We start from the raw sequence: 21,285 nt of genomic DNA, 5'->3' as shown, positions 1-21,285 counted from the left end.
TTTTAAATAAAATACGAGTTTTATTATGCTGATAAATTATTGAATAAATACAGGTAAACATTCACCAGTTTTTGGATATTTTGACTCATAAATACAATCATAAATAGAAGATATAAATAGAAATATGAACGTTTCCCTTCCTCCCCTCCATCAATAGATAATGGTGATTCCCATGCTGAACTCTGAGTGAACTACAGCAAGAATCAGTATCTTGGGAGTTAATTTGCCCAGATTCAGAAAAGTCACACTGGATGCAAGGTAGGCAACTGGGATTTCTCCTAAGAGGTGTTCATAGGAGACAACTCTTCCTCCCAGTGTTGCACCTGCTGCTGATTCCTCCTAGGACTGGTGCTGGATGACCGGAGCAGCACACGTGCAGCCCACTGTGATGAGCTTCTTCTCCAGGTGGTAGGTGGGCTGGCAGCCCCTCTGCTCTCTCCGGAGGACGAGGATCTCCTGTGTGATGGGGACGGAATTGAGGCTGCGGTCCTCTTGCCCCAGTGAGTTCAAGCAGCCCAAGAGGCGGCACTCGGCATCAGCAATCACCTGGGGGAAGCGGTTGGGGTCCTCATCGAGCCTGCAGATGGGGACACAAAAGGGTTTGATATGTTTGCTATGTTCTTGTGTAGGGTCTTCTTTTTTGCCTCCAGAATCACAGAATGGTTGGGTTGGAAGGGACCCCAAGGATCGTGAAGCTCCAACCACCCCACCACAGGCAGGGCCACCAACCTCCACATCTAATACCAGCCCAGGCTGCCCAGGGCCCCATCCAACCAGGCCTTGAACACCTCCAGGGATGGACGGGGCATCCACAGCCTCCTGTGGGCAGCTGTTCCAGCACCTCACCACTCTCATAGGAAAGAATTTCCCCCTGATATCTAACCTAAAGCACCATACCATTTGCCCATCATGACACAAAGCCAAAGAACTTCCAAAATCCTTAACATTTCTTTAAATGATTTCCTACAATTGGAATCAATTCTGGGAGGCTAATGTTGCCATATAGTTTTTCAGTAGATGAATGGAGTGGAGCTGGTTGAAATAAGTAACTGATAGCCAATGGACCATTTGTGTTTGCTTGTTTTAATTTCAGCACTCAAAAATTTGTTTCAGTTTGGAAAATGTAAAACTACAATGTACTGACATTCTTCTTTCCCTCAAGGAACCCTTCCCTGACTGGCATGTTAATTAGAAACTTTACACCTACTACAACAGTCCCTTTGCACTGCAAACAGTTTATTTGGAGAAGATTGACCCAACACCAAAATGAATGTGTGCATCAAGAGGAGCTTTCAACATTGACAAGACTCCGGGCATATGCTGAGAACGAGACATTTTCTCAACCCAAAAGACAACTGTGCATTGTGGCCACTGTGTTTCAAACAACATCTATAGAGTTACCTGTAATTCCAAGGAGCGAGAGACCGATTCCTGATGTCGTGGATCATCCTAGAGGCAGGGTCAGAGCTGCCAATGCGAATGTCAACTTTCACCATTGTAGGGAAGCTGGGATCCTTTTGGTTCAGGCAGTCTTCACTAAGCTTCTCAGAGCCACCATCCTTCCTGGGCCGAGGACGAACTACCTTCCCATGGGGTGAGCTCCATACAGTGAGTGTTAAAACCAGCACCAAAAGCAGAGACCTGAACTGGGAGAGGGAAAGGTGTCATTGCCCCTGTTCAGCTACGAGAGAACACGAGGAACCATGGCCGGACCATCCATCGATGGAGCAAGGATCTAGCATCCTGAATTCCCTCATCACTGTGAATCAGCACTGGGCAGCAGATCCTCACACGTGCATTTGGGTGAGATGCATTAGCAGGGAAAAAATGGAGTAAGATTTGAACAGTGCTCAGCATAACGGATGCCGAATACTGATTCAAACTCTGATTCACAGTTGGCACCGCACCAAGTAGGGCATCTCTCCAACGAGCTGCAAAGCACCCTCCTCCTTCAGAGTCAAACATCTCTACAAGGTGGGCTAAGAACTAAACCAACCTAAGCTTACCTACCTATGACATATGCTTCTCCAGACCAGGAGATGTCAGCCACCTAGGAGACACCTGCTGGAAATAACCCTTTTCTTGGTGAAATCTGAGAGTTTTCTACCATTCTTCTGGATGAAGACAGGTATGCAAATCTTTTAGGAGTACCCAAAGAGCTGACAGTGCTGCAAATACTACCGAAGCTGGAATTTAAATGCACAGGTATTCATTTTGCAGTGCCTCCTCCACTTCTCTTCTCAGCTGCATATTGTTTTGATGGGGAGTTGCCTAAAAAAAAAGCCTGTATCGCTCAATCCCCTATCAGCAACGCTGCCCTTAGAGGTGCATAACAGACACCCCCTTGCCTCCCAAACCAGGTCGGTCACATCTTGGAGACGTGATAGCTTTCCTTGTCCATTGAGAATCATGCCCACTTCCAAATGCTCAGGACAGAAAGTTGTATCAGAGCCCTTACACCACATATAAACACTTACCACTGCAGCACAGCTAGCAAAAGCCATTGCAGCCTCTTCTTCTTTAGGTGAGCGCACGCAGTGATGGAGCAGACAGGTCTTCTTTCTCTCAGACCTCTGTCAGTCTGTGTCTCCCAAAGCCAGCCGTGGCCTCCTATTTATAGTGAGGTTCAACCACTATCAGCCTTCCCATTGCAGCATAAAGATCATTAACCTGACCCAAGGTTAGGAGCTGATATTTCATTTTCTAGCCCACTTCCTTCCGTCTACCAAAGAAATGGGAGGGCAGATATGTCATCAGAATCCCAAATCGACCAATACGGTGTATTTAGGCAGATAAGTGATATGAGTAGAAAAAGAGAGAGAGAAAAAAAAAAAAAAGACTGTTCACACAGCTTTTTTCCCCCCTTCCTTCCCTGCTTTCTAATATTAATGTTCTCTCACCACAAACATGCGTATGCATGTCATAAAATGGTTTGAGTTGGAAAAGACCCTTAAAGGCCATCTGTCCCACTCCCTGCACTGAACGGGGACACCCACAGCTCCATCAGTGCTCAGAGCCCATCCAGCCTGACCTTGGCTGTCTGCAGGGACATCCACTGCCTCTCAGGACAACCTGGGCCAGAGCTCACCACCCTTATTGTAAAGAACTTTTTCTTCACATCCAGTCTAAATCTCCCCTCTTTTAGTTTGAAACCATTCCCCTTGTCCTATCACAACAGGCCCTACTAAAGAGTCTGTCCCCTTCTTTCTTACAGCCCCCCTCTAGACAATATTTCTTCCTCACTGGTCCATTCTGACCCTTTTCTTTCCCCATCTTTGCTCTTACCCCAGTCATCCCAAAGTTAAATCTTGCCCAATGCCAAGGATATCTTCCCAGGATACCACAGTGAGCCCCATGCCCTGCTGCCCCAGTGCCATGCAGGGAGACCCTCCCCCATTGACTCCACCGCTGGAGCTCACATGCAGACCTGGGCAGACCTGGGCAGACCTGGGCAGACCATCCTCCCGTGCCAGATGGAGGAGCTGGTTTTGGGGCTCCATTGGCACTGCACTGTTGGAGTTCCTCCAGCTGACACCATTCCGTCATGCTTGTAGAAGACAACAGCTTTTAATCACAAACCAATCGCTCCCCATTTTGCAATTAGAGACCAGAGGCATGAAAGCAAGCAGGAGCAAGGACTCTGCTGTCCATGAAGCAGCAGAGAGCACCACAGACTGGAGGGGAAAAGCCAGTGCATGTGCTGTTTCCTTAGAAGCACCCTCAGCTCTCGGGTGCACGGTGGGATTTTGGAATGAAAGCTATTTTTATTGCCAAAGGAGCCCATGAAAATAGTCTGATCACAGTCCCTATGCAGGAACACCCTGGGAGAAGCCTCTTCTGCAGCCAAGCTGAAAGAAGAGGATGGAAGTACGGGACTCATCACTCAGATTTGTCTTCAGTTCTCCAGACCACGGAGGTCAATCAGGAGCTGCAGGCAGATTGGTGGCATCGTCGAGCCAGAAGGAGCCAACCTGCTCCTTGCTCTGCCATCTGTTTATGTGACTGGCAGAAATCCTCACTGCCCAACACGTTATGTCATTTCAAGATGCTGTAACCATTCTGTGGTCTGATCTACGGGCGGTTCAGAAACCAGCAACTCATCTCCCAGAAGCTGTTTGTATTTCAGGTTAAGTTCACATCAGGTAACATCCATTTCACGACACACGTTCCCATTCTGACTGTTCTTACCCATATATTCATAAATGCATCACTGAGACACGGAGCGTGGAAGACCAAAAGGTGGTGAAGTTACCAAAAACCCATTTCTATTGCCCAGCAAGGAAGGCCCTTTTTTCCCCCTCGCCGTCAGCTTTCCTGTGGAAGGAAAAGGGCATTGCCACGAGTGGATGGTGCAGGTATGAAGTGAAGTGGAAATTGCCACATGCAAGGAAGCAGTGACATTATCACGCCAACTGCTGGGTTATTCATTAGCCCTGACCACCACTTTCCACTCACATCTTCTGCCTTCAGCGGCTTACACCTTCAGCGAGGATTCCTTCCTTGATCAGAAGTTTCCTATGACTAAAGTTACCTTCAGCTGAAGTTCACAGAAACTTTGGTCAAAAAGAGGTCACCTAACTTGGATCACTACAAAGGAGGAAAAAGTTATCTCAAAACCACTACCACCAAAAAAAAACCCCATTTCTTCCTGTGTTTCAAGGGCTCGGAACAGGGATAGGGATTGGGGCTTGGAACTCAGAGACTTTTTTCATTGCACGTACAATAGATTTTCTACACTCGATATATGCTAAAAACAACAAAAAAAAAAGAGTTTGCACCGTAGGATTAATTACACACTTTGGTGAAGGTTTTAATGACATTGCTGGGGCTTCAGCCATGCAACTTGACTGCTTTCAGAGCGCTTTTGGATCATGGAATCATAGAATGGCCTGGGTTGAAAAGGACCACAATGCTCATCCAGTCCCAACCCCCTGCTACGTGCAGGGTCGCCAACCAGCAGACCAGGCTGCCCAGAGCCACATCCAGCCTGGCCTTGAATGCCTCCAGGGATGGGGCATCCACAGCCTCCTTGGGCAACCTGTTCAGTGCGTCACTGCCCTCTGCATGAAAAACTTCCTCCTCATATCCAACCTAAACCTCTCCTGTCTCAGTTTTAAACCACTCCTCCTTGTCCTATCACTATCCACCCTCGAAATGGCATCATCTACATGTAGATCCCAGCACTGAGTATCTCAGAACTGAGCTCTGCAGGGTGGTTGGAGCACACCTCCAGCTCATGCTCCTGCCTTTCTGGCAACCCCAGGTTTTCCCCTTCGCTACATGCCACACCATAAGTCACCCACCTCCTACTTTCAAAGCTGATGCTACACACCTATGCTTGCCCTGGTTGGGTTTGCTGACATTGTATGACCAAACTGCCGATCACAGCCCAGAGACATGAACTGGAAAGAGCAAATTTTGAGAGGAAATGTGGTTGGCCGAGCGTGCCACAGATGCTAGCAGCAAAAACCTCAGAATGGGGCCATTGGTGCGTCCTGCTCCGACACGCCAGCAGCCACAGTGCTGTGTCATCAGAGCCCTGCAGGAACTGGTAGAACCTTTGTATTCTACAAGCGATGACCAACCTCACTTTCATGTTCCACATTCATCTTGGCTTCACACTTTGGCCAGGGCTGTGGGTTGAGTGAGAGGCAGGGATTCAGTGGTGCTGCTGCTTGGTTGCTCACCTATCCTTCAGCCAACAGGCAAACAGAATACTACATTTCTAGCAGCAATAGCTCTGTCAAAAGGGGTTGAAACATAACATTAAAGCACAATAAATAAGATATCAGAGCAGTACCTGGTTGCATGACCTGATTAGAAGGAAAAAGTCTTTTACAGTGAGGGGGGTGAGGCACTGGCAAAGGTTGCCCAGAGATGTGGTTAATGCCCCATCCATGGAGACTTTCAAGGCCAGGCTGGACCAGGCCCTGGGCAACCTGTGGTGTCCCTATTCATTGTAGGACAGTTGGACTAAATGGCCTTCAGAGGTCCCTTCCAACTCTAAGGATTCTATGACCCAACACTGCATTTGTGTCTGTGGGGTATGACCCAGCCCTGCTGACCATCACACATGAGTTGCCTGATGCTGGGGAACCCAGGCATTCTGCACTGGGTCACTAACCCCAAAACATGGATCAGGACCACCACTGAGTCTCCTGCCCTCACTCTCATCCATCGTGGATGAGAGCAGGAAAAGTGTTAGGGCCAAAGCTCAAGAGGAGGCAACACGCATTGGGTGAGGCCATGTGTGTTGGTTGTTCAAGTTGGACTCGCTGGCCCTGAGACCTCATTATTATTACCTGTAATCCTGAATCTTGTTAGAAGCATAATGCTCCTCACAATAGCACACAGTCCCCATTTCCCAAAGGATGCTTAAAGTGATGCTTTTACCTATTTTGCAGAATTATTCTAAGAAGGCCAGGTGCTGCCCATGGTCCTGCTGACACAATCTGCCTGGTAGCCTGCTTCTCTCCCACAGAGAGAAGTTCCAATCAGCACATCATCAGGGCCACCCTGGGGAAAGCCCTGCGACCTCTCACTCACATTCAGGCTCTTAGATAATGTAGGTCGCTCTGCCTACAAACACACATTGATGCCTTGTAGGTCTTCTGTAAGTCAGACCCAAAAGATAGCACGTGGTGTCTTGGAATGACATCACATTGCCAAAGTAGAGGTAATGAGACAAGAGAATTACAGAAAACTGGAGGACTTTTGCACCCTGTGCACTGTTTCCTATGTACTGTAGGAAATTGGGCTGGAAGGTGTCATGAAAATGAGCTCAGTGCATCTGCCACCTGTGGCTCAGCCCCAGCATAGCAGTACTTCTACCTGAATCAGTGCCCATCAGTGATAATCTAACCTGCTCCTGAATGAATGGCACTGTTGGCTCATATTTAGATTGTGAGCCAAGCAATCAATGCAGCCTCTCCCTAAAGGCCTGTGCTCTCCCCATTGGTCTCCTGTTTCTGACTACAAACTCTTTCCAGTGTTCTGCACCAAGGTTGCTTAAACTGAATCCAGTACATTTGTTCTGGTCAGTCATCTGAAGTGTGGAGCTGAGCCTGACTATTGAGGCTTGCTTTAGATCCAAAGTGGAGGAACAGACACATTTAGACCACAATTAATTTCTGTTAATCATCAACCCAACCAATGGTAATGCCTGCAGATGCTCAGACTTATTTTCATTTGTAGAGGATGAATCACAACCTACAGAAATTTCCTTCACCGGGTTTATATTTAACAGCATTTCTTCAAACTACAAGAAGAAGGTGGTGACGCACTGAACAGGTTGCCCAAGGAGGCTGTGGATGCCCCATCCCTGGAGGCATTCAAGGCCAGGCTGGATGTGGCTCTGGGCAGCCTGGTCTGCTGGTTGGTGACCCTGCACATAGCAGGGGGGATTGAAACTGGATGATTATTGTGGTCCTTTTCAACCCAGGCCATTCTATGATTCTATGAAATGGAATCTCCTTGCTTTTCCCCTCATTATTGTTATAAAACGAACAAGCCTCAATATCTTCCCCCATTTTGAATGTTGGGTGGAGCCAAGACCTTGACTTGAGTTTCCCCTGTAGGTTGTGGGAGAGTCCAACGAAGCAATTTCTCTACCTTGGAGCTCCCCCTGGTGACTTGCAATGGGGGACGCACTATTAGCAGCGATCCAGCAGCAAGGATGGGGAAAGAGGCCTGAGCAAGAAGGAGAGGCAGCTCTGGAAGCCCAACTAATGAAATGCTGCGACCCACAGAGAGCCTCCAAAACTCAAGGAGAAACGGGGGAGATGAAGAGATGGAAATAACCCCGGTGTTACAGCAAGGCAAAATAGGAGCAACAGAAATGACCAGGGACATTTCTTAGAGCACTGGGGAAATTTCCAGGAGAGAAAAGCTGGCTGGGTGCTTGCAATGGACAAGAAAAGACATAAAAGCCAGTGCTCCTCCCAAGCACAACCAACATTCGCTGGTGCAGTGGTTTAATTGCACCCAAGTGGCCAGAGTTAGTTTCATCCTATAGCAAGAAAATGAACATCTCAGATGTGATCATACAATCACAGAATGGTTGGGTTGGAAGGGACCCCAAGGATCATGAAGTTCCAACCCCCTGCCACAGGCAGGGCCACCAACCTCCACATTTCATACCAGCCCAGGCTGCCCAGGGCCCCATCCAACCTGGCCTTGAACACCTCCAGGGATGGGGCATATATATGCTAAGCAGGAACAGCTGACGTCCAAGTCAGCACTAAGTCACAGAAGCAATGGTATCATATGGTATCTAGACATGTTTTATTATGCAAGTTAATATTGATGGTGTCACTGACACAAATAAGGGCACTTGAGTGGTGCAGATATCCTGGCAAGGACAACAGAAAGAGCCTGTGCTGCTCAGGGCTTTCTCCAAAGCTTAACCTCAAATTCACCAAGATAAAAAAACATAAAATAATGGAATTTTAACATCCCAAGCCTTCACCAGCTCTGGGTGCAGGTTAACCTGTGATTTCACCTCTCCTTGAAAACCCTCCCTGGCCATGGGAGCATGCTTGTTTCTATGAAAATTCCAGCTCCAACTTCCCCCACCCCCTTCCTTTCCCCCCCCTATATTTGCCTCTTACCAGCACTGCTACTGAATGCTTAAACCCATGTTTTTGTTTTAATTAGACAGTAAAAAAAGCCGGGAGGGAAGAGGCTCCTCCCAGCCTGGGAAGCCCCCACATGGGCAGAAAAGAAAGATTTACATGGGCAAAAGCCTGCCATTGGGAGCCCTGCTGCACAAAAACAAACTAGCTTTGAGTAAAACCAACCTGAGCTTGCACATAACTCAGGCCAAAGCTAAAAACACAGTAAGCATATCAGTGACTTGCACATAAATTCTTCCTTTTGGCTACTTGCAGAACCAAACCTCTTCCCAAATACTCCAGTTTGAGCTGGCAAGTGAGAGAGCTTCCACTTGTCCTGGCTCCTTTGGTGCCAGCAATGCACAGCCAGTAAAGTGCTTCCCAAAGTTCAGCTCAGCCAGATGAAGCATTCAGGAGAGAGGTGAAGGTAAATACAAAGAGTTCCCAGACTGAAAGTCCCATGAGAATTTGGGATCTTCCTCCTAGAGGCTCAGATTAGGAAGATAATGTCATCAGACACCATGATCTGGTTGTCATCTTGCATGTGGGCCAATGCCACCTTCACTTCGGCGAGCGAGAAGGGCTCAGGGTTGTCACGGTTGATGGACTCCATCACATTCTTCAGGCCCACGGATTGAGCATGGGAAGACTTGAAGACTTCCAGCAAGGCAGCCTTGAATGCTTTCAACCTGGATGAGAAGTCATCTCCATCAGACACCAAGCTCAAGACGTTCCCCACCCTTCTTAGCTAAGGACATCCCAGCCCATCCACCAGCTCCACCTGTGCCCCAGTCTGCATCCATCTCCAGCACCTCCTGCTGGCTGCAGTCATTATTATTCAGAACACCCTTCAGTCCAGCTGAGGTGCACATCCCCTAGCCAAAATTCAGCTCTCCGGGACACAAACCAACAATGTGGACAACAGCTTGGGCACACCAGTTCAGCTCTAAGCAACACTGGAGTTAGGATCATCTCATGGCTGCAGGGCTGAAGCACTGCTCGCATGTCAGACAAAAGGCAGCAGCCCTAAAACATGGAGAGCTGCAGATAACGGACACCTCGAGGGGATATTTAACACAAATTCCCTTTCTCAAGCCTAACCCAGGTTGACCTTACTTGGCTCATACAGCTGGAAAGGTGCCACCATGAAACCCAGCGACTTTCTTACAGCGAAAAACAAACAACACACCAAAACTCTCATGCTTGGCCAACAGAGAGAACACAGCCCATGTCCAGGCAGCCCTCCACAGACCCAGGCAAGGACAAACATCCTCCTGCTGCTTCTCCAGCCCCCACTCACCGTGGGTCAGCCAACTCTGGCTTCTTCGCTTCGCCAGTGGCTGAGCTTTCAGGTGTCTTGGGAGTATGTGCCTGGACTGGAAGAGGAAGAGAAGTTGCTTCAGCCTGCTTCTTCAAACCACCAGAGAGCACACGCAAAAGCAGGTGGCCTCTTTGGATGGGGTGGGTGATACCAAACTCCCAGGTGATGCCACTGAAACCCCCGACTCACCCTCTGGCATCTCCTGCTCGGCGTCACTGAAGTCATAGGGGTCGTAGGACTCCTCCTCGCCCTCTGTGCGTGCCTTCTTCCTCCTGTGTGGGAGAAGAGGAGGTCAGCTCTGATCCACCAAAGGACAGGCCTCAGGAGACACCCCCAGGGCTGCTGGAAGTTTCTGACCAGGACAGCAGGGCGGCTGCAGCTTTGGGTAAGCACAGAGCTCATCCACCACCACTCGGCCACAAACCCTGAAGTCTGGGAGCTATTCCCAGAGGCTCCAGCATTACAAGTGTTGCCCAAAAGACCCGCTGGATTTAACACAAGTATCTCCCCAAGGCCTGCCATGACTACCTTTGCTTCCTGCCCTCCTTCTCAGGCTGCGTCTCCTCCTCCTCCTCCTCCTTCTCAGTCTCTGAGTCGTCCTCCACCTGCTTTTTGCGCTTCTTCTCCTTTTCCAGCACCTGCACAAGACATTACATTCAAGGCCAGGCTGGATGTGGCTCCGGGCAGCCTGATCTGGTGGCTGGCAACCCTGCACATAGCAGGGGGGTTGAGACTCGATGATCATTGTGATCCTTTTCAACCCAGGCCATTCTATGATTCTATGAAGACCAACAAGCAGGACTCGGCCTCATTTCAAGGCAGGCAGGAACCCCACCTCTCTGCCCCCTCCCCGAGCATCACTCCAGTTGGCTCCCAAAACAAACCTGTCCCCTGCACAGAACCCATCCTCCCAGCTTCATCCACACACACCTGCTGTGAGCTGAGGGGCTCAGCAACCTCCCACAACACCTCTTATTCTGCAGTGCCAAAGCTTCCCAGTGATATTTTAGTGCCCCAGCAGTGCAGGCCAAGATGCATCCTTCCCAACCAGGCAGACATGAGCAGCCCTGGGTGCTCAACCTGCACTCATTCATCACCCAATCCTGCTCCTTTCAACGAAACCTTTGGGACCCCACACCCTTTCCCCCACCTTTTTGAAGTAGGCAAACTGCACCAGCTCCAAAGCTGCCTCTGCATCCTGCAGATCAACTGTCTTGCTCATCCTGGCCTTAGCATGGGCTGTGGAGAGGCGGATCAATGTCTCCAGGGTACGGGCTGTGACCGGGGAGGTCTGGAAAGAAGAAAGATGGTGGGGTAAGGCACTGAAGCCCATAAGATTGTGCTGGAACCCCACTGTAGCATTCACACCAGCATCTGGTTCACCCCTCTTTGCAACACCAAGAGCTCGCATCCACAGCTCCCTTCCAACCTCAACCATTCTGTGATTCAGGGAGGAAAACACCTGTAATGTGAAAGAGGAGTGTGTGCCTCAGTTTCCCCCCTGGTGTGATTGGAGGGAAGAGGGAGCTCACCCTGGCAATGTCTGAGTTCATCTGGTTCTGGCTGCGCAGGCTTGAGTACTCCTCTGCTATGTAATCTGCTGACTCCTGGGTCAAGACAGGCTTGATCATTTTTGCCACATGGATGTACTTCCTCATGAACTCCATGCTGACGATCTTCTCCCTGCAGGGGATGCACACATGCCCGTGTCCTTGAGGGGAGCACAGGGGACAAGCAGAGGGCACGTGCAGGCTGCACCCAGGGAGAGTGCTATTCTTAGGAGCATCCACTTACAATACAGAATTGTGCTCCAGATGTTCCCCCACCTGCCTGGCATTTGTGAACAGCGTACCCAAAGCAGGCTCCCTTTGCATCCCACTCACACACCCTGCTGTGGACAATCTACAGCATCACTGTCCCCAGCAATGAGCCAGCACCCTGATGCTCCAGCCAAATCCAGAGCATTTAAGCATCAGCTCATCACCATGGAAACCCCCAGAGAGCTACATGGCACCAGGGACAGGAGACTCACTTGCGGCGGTTGGGCCCATGCAGGAGGTCATCGTGTTTCTCATACACTTGAAGCTCCTGTTCCTCCTCCTGTGCAAAATCAGGATCATCCGTAGCCAGGATCTCCACGGCGCTGCCCAGGGGCATGGCTGGATAGGGGAGGGTTGCCAAGAACCGGATTTTAGCTTCTCACAGCCACCTACTGGCAGCACTCAGCAAAGCCACAGACAACTGAACCCAAAGAGCTGCTAACAAGTGACAAGCTGGGAAGCCTGGGGTTGTGTCACAGTGCAAGGAGCCCACCCTTATCTACTACTCCATCACCTCAACCACAGCTGCCCAGGACAGATGGGCACCAGCTACAGAGGAGAGATGGATGGTCTTTGCTTCAAGGTCACAGCTCAGCAACATTCAAAGTCCCACTGAGGACAAGGGAATCATACAACCACAGAATGGCCTGGGTTGAAAAGAACCATAATGATCACCTTTTTCAACCCCCCCTGCCATGGGGTCCAGGCCAGAGATTTTACCATTCTTGTTCCAAGGGAAGGAAAGCAACCACAGCCAAAGAAAACTTCTAACTCCTGGGCTTTATAGACAGCAAGAGCAACTCACCATCCCCATCCTGCTCATTGGGGTTGCGGTAGCGGTGCATTCGCAGGACGTGATCTGAGATCTCCCTGTCCTGCTCAGAGTCCATCTGGTCCAGCATGATGAAGAGCAGGTCGAAGCGGGAGAGCAAGGAGTCCTGCAGGCCAATGTTCTCCATGGGCGTCTTGTACTGGTCATACTACAAGAGGTTGAAGAAAGGGATTACAAGAGACTCTCATGGGTCACTGCTGGCTGCTAGGGAAGGTGGTAAGACCGTCTCAAGCCAGGCCATCAAGGATGGGTAGATGCACAGACAGCTGAAAACCAAAGACACCGTGCTTAGCACAGCCTGCTGAAGGAGTAAAGCCTATTTTCTCCACTCAGGAAGACGGGTGCAGCTCTCATTTGTAAGGAAATATTCTATTTTATGCCCCATCCCTGGGGGTGTTCAAAGCCACGTTGGACAGAACCCCCACAACCTCCAGGATACCCATGAGCAGCAGCAGTAGCCAAGCAAACCAAGCCTTCCAGCAGCTCAGTTCCACTAAGAACCCAGTCTGGGAGATCTTTTGGATTTTACCTCCTCTCCAAGGACAGCTCCTAGCAGCCCCTCACGTGGGGGGGAGGGGGGACAGCAAAGCCCAGCACTCACCCGGCCATAGACGGGGTTGGCAGCTGCCAGGACACTGCAGCGGGAGTTGAGGCGAGCGTGGATGCCGGCCTTGGCGATGGTGACACGGCCCTGCTCCATCACCTCGTGGATGGCCGTGCGGTCAATGTCAGACATCTTGTCAAACTCATCGATGCACACCACACCCCGGTCAGCCAACACCATGGCCCCTGCTTCCAGACGCCGTTCACCTGGGATGGGAGGGTGGAGAAAAGAAGGTCAGTGCTGTTCAACGGCCCCAAGTATCTCTTGCTGTCTCCTTCCAGCGCAGCAGCATCCCTGTAAGGAAGATCATCACCCTCAGTCTCGGGGATGTCCACTTTAGGAGGAAGTTTTTCACCCAGAGGGTGGTGATGCACTGAACAGGTTGCCCAAGGAGGTTGTGGATACCCCATCCCTGGAGGCATTCAAGGCCAGGCTGGACGTGGCTCTGGGCAGCCTGGTCTGCTGGTTGGCGACCCTGCACATAGCAGGGGGTTGAAACTCGATGAGCATTGCAGTCCTTTTCAACACAAGCCATTCTATGTCATTCTATGACAGTCCTGGACCTTGCAGAGTCCATCCCAGGGATTAACTACCATCCCTCCACCAACTCCCTCTGGAAACCAGCACATTCCTTACCGGTTTCTTGGTCGGTGGTGACAGCAGCAGTCAGGCCAACACCAGAGGAGCCCCTGCCAGTAGTGCCAACAGCACGGGGAGCAGTGCCCAGCACATAGCGCAGCAGCTGGGATTTGGCGACAGAAGGGTCTCCTGAAAGAGAGAAGATTGGGGTCAGCAAACAGTGTCAGCAGGGAAATGAATGTAAGTGACTAAGAATTGGGTTGTTTATCCTTCAGAAAAGAAGGTGAGTGGATCACATTCTCCATCAACCTGGTGGGAAGAAGATGGAGCCGGGGTTTTGAGACACATATGGCGAAAGGAGAAGGGGCAACGTGATTCATGGGAAATTCCATTTCAACACCTCATCTCACTCCCACAGCACCAGCCCCAGCTGCCTGCCCTGCCTCTCCACACCTATCAGCAAGATGTTGATGTCTCCTCGGATACGGCTCCCATTCTCCAGGACCTTCTCCACCCCTCCAAGCAGCATGCACAGGAGGGCCTTCTTGATGAACTCGTGCCCGTGGATGCTGGGTGCCAGGGATCTCGCCAGCTGGTTGAAGATATCCTAAGGCAGAAGAGGCAAAGCACAGCCTGTAAGTGGACCGAAGAACGAGGAGCAATTCTTCACAAGCCCATTTCAGCACCAAAAAAGGAACTTATTTCTATCGCAGAACTACACTGATGAAGATTATTTAGATGGGAGAAGACAGCTGGAATATTCTTTCAATGGGGCTCTGAAGTCCTAGACCATCTTGCATGCACTGGAAGCAGCAAACCCCAGAAGAACAAAGATATGAACACAGGACCAGGCTGGGGCAGACCCCCATTCCCTCCCTCAGCCAAAGAAGTGGCATTTTGCTTTGCTTCCTTTCAGAAATCCAGGCTGTCATCTAATTCTGTTCTTAGGTTTGAGGAGGAAAAGTAGAATTTTGCAGAGGAGCTTCTCTGACAACCAGAGAGCTGTCGGGCACACACAGCTAGACAGAGCTCCATTTCAACAGCTATGCACAACAGAGCAGAGTCATCAAGAAACTCTGCCACAGCTACAGATATATGTAATACATATATGTATATATATACACATATGTCACAGAAATTGACAAAAAGCCACGTAGAAAATGCAGAGAAAGCAAGTGGAAAATCGTAGAAGGTGAGCTTAGAAATAAGACCTACATAAATACCTTGGAGCGACTCTTACTGAACCTCTTGATCTTGGCCACATCATTAGCAGAGTAGAGAGGCCGAGCATCTTTGCTCATCTGCTTGATATGGCAGGCAATGAGGATAGTCCTGGAAAAGTGACACAGCCATCATCATGTCTGTGAAGCCCACAGAGCCTTCGGGGTCACCGTAACAACAGTAGAAATTTCATAGAATCATAGAATAGTTTGGGTTGGAAGGAACCTTTAAGATCAACCAGTTCCAACCTCCTGCTATAGGCAGGGACACCTCCCTCTGGACCAGGCTGCTCACAGCCCCATCCAGCCTGCCCTATATCTCATCTTCCAGAGATGAGAGCCTGCTAAAAAGGAGTGGCAGGGCTGATGTCGTCCTTCAAGCCAACAGAAGGCTCACCTGAACGTCCCTGATGTGTAACCTCCTTTCTTTCCTGGCAGGCAGCGATACGTCCCAACCACCTGGATGCGATCTCCAGGCTTCACCTTGTCCACCAGGTCATCATCCAGGATGACATCCACCGAGCGTGGCAGCTGCCCTGCTGGTGCCTTCTCAGGCATCTCCTGGATGGAGATGGTCTGATGGTCCTTGTAGACTGAGAGGCCATACTCTGTCTCCAGGGGGTTATTCTCCTCATCCTTAAGGAGGAAGGCACAGCAATGAAGAGATTAACAGCACTGGGAAGAGAGTGTCACCCAACATACACAAGAGTGCTGCAAAAGGATGCTTTACCAGGACTACCAGACCTTGGAGTTCATCAGCAATACAACTCCCCTTGATCTAATGCTGTCAGCACCCAGCACTGCCACATTACAGCTCTTCAAGCACTGCTCCCAGTGCAGGCAGTCCATGCAGAAAAATGCATGTGCAGCACAGACATAGGTCAAGCTTCCTCCTCTCCCAAGCACAGGGCAATCCCTGCACACAAGGGTCTATGTGCCCTCCAGGACAGCAACCACGGGATGCTAGAATGGTTTGGGTTGGAAGAAACCCTAAAGACAATCTAGTTTCAATTCCCTTGCCACATACAAGCATGCCAACCACCAGTTGATCAGGTTGCCCTCTGAGCCAGCACGTTCTCCACAGAGGAACCTGCAGATATTCCCCATATGAAGCCACTTCACCTCACCTTTGTAGGGTAGACAGTGCTGGAAGGGAAAGCATCCAGGGATGTCAAGTCTGTGTATCGGCGCTCAATAGTCTTCTTGGTAGCTGGGCAATAATGGACGCTCCGGACAACCTTGGGACGAATCAGAGAGCCTGGGTTTGGAAGAAACAAGAGTTAGGGGCAGAAAAGTCCCACTCATTTTTTCACCACGAAACCTCAAAAAGATATCTACTACTCATGCAGGACACAAGTGCTGGCAACCAGAGTGCCAAGGTCTGCAGAGCTCCCAGCATTCAGATCTTTTGCCAAGTCCCCTGTTACCCTCACTCCAGTTGTCCTCCCATTGGTTCTGGAAGACTCCTGCTGTACAAAACACCCCGACCCTCTGCTCCTCACCCTGCCCAGCACCCCAACCTGCCCCCAGGCTCACACTTCGTCACGATGCCCTCCACGCAAACGATGCAGCTCAGGAAGCAGGCAGTCAGCGTCCGTGGCGAGACATGCTTGGAACCAAAGCTGCCCTCCAGCCCAATGTAGAAGTCCTCGTACTGCTTGGCATAGGTGGCATCAACAGAGGCAACAAAGTCCTTCAGAGCACGTTGAAAGGCGATGAGCTCCTCGAAGGCATTGCTCAAAAGCCTGCAACAGAGGAAGGTGATGGTTGAGAGCCACATCTTGTTGGCAACCCCTTCAGCCATCCCCATAGGCAGCTCTAGGAAAGCTCTTCCAGATGCCTCCATGTACTCTGAAAGAGTACACCCCCAACATGCCCACGGTGTCCCTCAGTGCCACATCCCTAGAGTTATGGAGCACCCCCAGGGACAGTGACCCCACCACCTCCCTGGGCAGCCGTGCCACTGCAGCACTGCTCTTTTGGAGAAGAAATTGTTCCTAATACCCAACCCAAACCTCCAACTTGAGGCTGTCACCTCACATTGCGTACTTAAGCCACTCGCAAGCCCCCTGCAAAAAGACCCCAGAACCCTAAAGCTGAGATGCCTCACACCATGCAAACAACAGCAGCTCACTGTAAGGACTCGAACAAACAGGTTTTGCTCAAACAAGCTTGGAAGGGCTGGATGGCACAGCGGCCCCCAGCAGCCCTCCCCCCGCCCCACGCACCGGTTGGCTCTCTTCTCGTTCCTCCTCCGCAGGTCGTTGATGTTGACCAGGAGGCGGTACTGGTTGTCGCTGATCATGTCGCGCACTTTGCCGTGGTAAACCCCTTGATCTTCCTGCACAGACACATAACAACACAACCCTCAATTTCGCATGATTCGTGCAGAGCGATTTCCGCCCTGGGGAGAAAGCACTCCCAGCGCCATGGCTCCGGCTGGGGGGACGGGGATGGGGGAGGGAGCGATGACCACCCCCGAGAGTAAGGGGAGGATGCAGCCCGCAGAGCACCCCGCTCCTCACCTCATCGTCCAGGAAATCCAGGTAATCGCGCTGCGCTTCCCGCAGCTCCGCGTCGTCCAGCCCGCCCGCCGGGGCTGCCATGCTGCCGGGAGGTGGTAGCAAACAGGCAGGCACCGGGTTGCTCCTGAAAGGGTCCTAAGAGATCCCTGGCAGCGCCCAGGACGCGATCCCAAACGCCGGCCCGATCGCAGCAACCTCCACGCTCCCCCTTTGGCGCCAAAACCGAGCGCTTTCCCGCCACCGCGGGAGGAGTTCCGCTCCTCATTGGGCGGCGCCGCCGGCCGCCAGCCAATGGGAGGCAAAGGGGAAGTCGCGGGAGTTGACGCGCAGCAGCGACAGCCAATCGGCGCGGAGGAGGCGGAGGGGTGGCGCAGAGGTCAGCGCTCCCCGCTGCCCGCATGGGCGGGGGGCGGGGATTTGGCGTTTGGGAGCCGGGATCTGAGGTCCCCATCTGAGCTCCCGTCCCAGCTTTGGGTGTCAGCAGCGGGATGAGAATACTAATTGGTGATCATCGAGTTCCAACCCCCTGCTATGTGCAGGGTCGCCAACCAGCAGACCAGGCTGCCCAGAGCCACATCCAGCCCGGCCTTGAATGCCTGCAGGGATGGGGCATCCACAGCCTCCTTGGGCAACCTGTTCAGTGCGTCACCACCCTCTGCGTGAAAAACTTCCTCCTAAAAAGAGGAGACCTCTCCATGTGGGGTAACGGATCTCCTTTCTTCTATATATCTATATTTATTACCCTTCATAATTATCTAAATTGTGACTAAAAACAGAACAATAATGGGAAAGCTGGACAAACTGCGAGTCCCAGCAGGCACCCGAGCTGGGCTGTGTCCCCTGATGGCATCTGAGCTAAAACCACTTGTAAATACTCACCCAGGCCAAAGGCTGGGGCTGAGGCGTTGGCACTGCCTGAGCTCAGCAGAGGGAGCAGCTCTGAGCTGCAGGAGCAGCAGGAAGCAATCGCTGCCCTTTTTTCCCCTTTCTCTTTTTGTGTATCTGCACCAGATCACCCTAAAGTGATCAGGAATACCATTACTAACCAATGTGGCTGCTTTAGGATAAATCCTCCTGGAGATGCATCCTGCTTCTACAAGATTCATTCGCATTGTTTCCAGGCTGGATGTGGCTCTGGGCAGCCTGGTCTGCTGGTTGGCGACCCTGCACATAGCAGGGGGTTGGAACTAAATGATCGTTGTGGTCTTTTTCAACCCAGGCCGTTCTATGATTCTATGAATTTCACTGCAGGTAACAGAGTGGGACAGCAGAGAGCAGTGACAGAAAGCCCCCAGCCCCACTCATGAGGTCTTAGCAAGGAGAATGTAAATGGCCATCCCATAAGCTGGGAAGGAACCGTAATGTGTAAACCCAAAGGGAGTCCCGGCCCACAGCAGTGTTGCAGGGTTCCTCCTGCTGAAGATACGGAGCTGGCTGTGAACAGAGGGCAGCCCGGTAACAAGAGTTAGGGCTAAAAATAACCGCCTGTTGTTATTCATGAGCCTGCCCTATAGCAACTGCCTCAGCCCAGCGACTGCTATGTGAATAATTCATTGCAACAGGTCGGGGAAGGCCAGGGGATGGAGGCGGCGGCAGAGGCAGCTCTCCCTGTGGCGATCCAGAAACTCCAGATTTACAGTGGGTAACATTAAACAGGGGTCAGGCACCTAAATGCATGCAGAGCGAGGGCTGCAGAGCTCACAGGGAAATGAATGAAAGCCCAGAAAAATCAGGGGCAGGTGTAGAAATAGCATCCAGGTGGGCACTTTCATTACATCTAACATGCTCAGGGATTCTGGGATCCCTTTATGGGAACCCTATGCTCCCTCTAAGACTCTGTGTTGTCCCCTTGTTTTGTTTCAAAATCGATTCTCAAGCCAGAAGTCAACTTTCAAGTTGCTGGCCCTGGAGGGGGGAGGCTCCAAACCACAGCTCCCAACCTGCAGGAAGAGAACCCCAAACTCAGTGGAGTGAAGCAGCAGTTGGAGCTGAACCCCAATCCTGGAGTCAGCCCTTGCAAGTGGAGGATCGTTCTGAGCCTCATCACACTGGGGCCAAATATGGGAGACACAATTCAGCACTGGAGGAACACTTATCCTAATCCTGTTCACATACTGTAGGGGAGGGAATGTCACCCACTCGAATCTGCATCATCTCAGGTAGTTCTGATCTCATTTTCTTGAAGTATTTATTATTCCCATGCTCTCTGTAAATCTTTAAACTTCCTCCCCCCCCCCCCCCCCCCCCCCCTTTTTTTTTGCTTATGTCTGGGAAGCAAAACACGGAAAACAACTATCAGTGTATCTTAATGGGATTCTTCACCTCAGTGCACTGAGAGCTGCTTGAATCTCACCAGGAGAGAACAGCAAAGAGGTAAAAAGTTGAGGCTCTGACCTTCAGTATGTTGGGATGCATCGTAGCCAGCCCTTGCTTCCCAGAGCAGAAAGCCTGGTGGGTGCAACTCCATGTTCACACAGCTGAAGTCTTCCTGTGGTCCTGCATCTGATGCTCAGTTCCCCCATTGACTCCAGGATGCTGTGGCTGAATTGCTCCCTTCTCCTGTCGTGCCAAAGCAAAATAGAGCAATGAATAACACTGCATTTCCAGGGAGGTCTGAATAGCCCAAATATAGATCCCTGGAGGTTTCGTGTTGCTATTTCTGTCTGCTCATCTGTTATCATGAGTTCTGGTTGTTACTAAAGGCAGTGACAGCTGGCTCCTTTTATTCCTCATTTTCTTCCCTGCTACGAGCCTGGAAATCACCCATCTGCACACAAAGCGCTGTCGTTCTGCACCCACCAGGGGTGGGATCCCACTTACCAGGAGCAACCCCAGTCCTCAGCCACAGGACCCAATCATAGAATCATATCACAGAATCATACAATGGCCTGGGTTGAAAAGGACCACAATGCTCATCTGGTTTCAACCCCCTGCTATGTGCAGGGTCGCCAGCCAGCAGACCAGGCTGCCCAGAGCCACATCCAGCCTGGCCTTGAGTGCCTGCAGGGATGGGGCATCCACAGCCTCCTTGGGCAGCCTGTTCAGTGCGTCACCACCCTCTGGGGGAAAAACTTCCTCCTAATATCCAACCTAAACCTCCCCTGTCTCAGTTTAAGACCATTCCCCCTTGTCCTATCACTATCCACCCTTGTAAACAGCCATTCCCCCTCCTGTTTATACACTCAATCATTGCTTAGAGAAGCGGTGCCTGGTTTGGGAAGCTGCATGTGTGGCAATATGAGGAAAGCACATTAGCAACCCTCATCTGACTGTCACAGTGCGTGCTTGGCTCCGTGAGGCAGAAAAGCCCTGAGCCCAAAGTTGTGCAATGTGGTCTGTGACAATGGGAACAATGGAAGGTGGTAAAATTCACTGTGTTCAGTGCTTCCCTCTGGCTGGTCGGTGACTCAGCATCCAGCCGGGGAGTTCTCAGTGCAGGAGAGATGTGGACCTGTTGGAGAGTATCCAGAGAGGGCCCCCAAAAATGATCCCAGGGATGGAACACCTCTCCTATGAGCACAGACTGAGAGAGCTGGGGCTGTGCAGCATGGAGAAGGGAAGGCTGCGGGGAGACCTGAGAGCAGTCTGTCAGTATCTAAAGGGGGGGCGTGAGAAAGAAGGGGACAGACTCTTTAGCAGGGTCTGTTGTGCTAGGACAAGAGGGAATGGTTTCAAACTAAAAGAGCAAGACTGAGACTGGATATAAGGAAGAAGTTGTTTACAGTAAGGGCGGTGAGGCACTGGCACAGGTTGACAGAGAGGCGGTGGTGCC

At 51.1% G+C, this 21,285-nt stretch overlaps 2 protein-coding genes across 2 annotated transcripts; both read right to left on the bottom strand.

Annotated features, from left to right (window-relative positions):
- On the bottom strand, positions 1 to 2,592 carry IL17F (interleukin 17F). Its single transcript, XM_426223.8, has 3 exons — positions 2,478 to 2,592; positions 1,402 to 1,646; positions 1 to 577 (listed from the first exon to the last, which is right to left on the bottom strand). Exons 1-3 carry the CDS (start codon positions 2,502 to 2,504, stop codon positions 340 to 342), a joined length of 510 nt encoding a protein of 169 aa, XP_426223.4. The 5' UTR covers positions 2,505 to 2,592; the 3' UTR covers positions 1 to 339.
- A 5,669-nt stretch (positions 2,593 to 8,261) lies between these two features.
- MCM3 (minichromosome maintenance complex component 3) lies at positions 8,262 to 17,737 on the bottom strand. Its single transcript, NM_001006421.2, has 17 exons — positions 17,514 to 17,737; positions 17,217 to 17,329; positions 16,525 to 16,733; positions 16,116 to 16,246; positions 15,386 to 15,624; positions 14,992 to 15,100; positions 14,222 to 14,375; positions 13,826 to 13,957; positions 13,187 to 13,395; positions 12,559 to 12,733; positions 11,966 to 12,092; positions 11,466 to 11,616; positions 11,084 to 11,224; positions 10,462 to 10,571; positions 10,123 to 10,205; positions 9,913 to 9,988; positions 8,262 to 9,301 (listed from the first exon to the last, which is right to left on the bottom strand). Exons 1-17 carry the CDS (start codon positions 17,592 to 17,594, stop codon positions 9,103 to 9,105), a joined length of 2,439 nt encoding a protein of 812 aa, NP_001006421.2. The 5' UTR covers positions 17,595 to 17,737; the 3' UTR covers positions 8,262 to 9,102.
- Positions 17,738 to 21,285: the final 3,548 nt, after the last annotated feature.

This window comes from Gallus gallus, chromosome 3 (assembly GCF_016699485.2).
Source record: "Gallus gallus isolate bGalGal1 chromosome 3, bGalGal1.mat.broiler.GRCg7b, whole genome shotgun sequence".
Classification (NCBI taxonomy): domain Eukaryota; kingdom Metazoa; phylum Chordata; class Aves; order Galliformes; family Phasianidae; genus Gallus; species Gallus gallus.
This window is presented reverse-complemented; position numbering and strand designations above follow the sequence as displayed.

Coding starts and splice junctions, on each gene's coding strand:
- IL17F (XM_426223.8), bottom strand. CDS start 2,504: ATGGCTTTTGCTAGCTGTGCTGCAGTG. Junction 1,647..2,477: donor TTGCTAGCTGTGCTGCAGTG/GTAAGTGTTTAT, acceptor TCCCTCTCCCAG/TTCAGGTCTCTGCTTTTGGT. Junction 578..1,401: donor CTCGCTCCTTGGAATTACAG/GTAACTCTATAG, acceptor CCCCATCTGCAG/GCTCGATGAGGACCCCAACC.
- MCM3 (NM_001006421.2), bottom strand. CDS start 17,594: ATGGCAGCCCCGGCGGGCGGGCTGGACGACGCGGAGCTGCGGGAAGCG. Junction 17,330..17,513: donor TGGATTTCCTGGACGATGAG/GTGAGGAGCGGG, acceptor GTGTCTGTGCAG/GAAGATCAAGGGGTTTACCA. Junction 10,572..11,083: donor AGTTTGCCTACTTCAAAAAG/GTGGGGGAAAGG, acceptor TGTCTTGTGCAG/GTGCTGGAAAAGGAGAAGAA.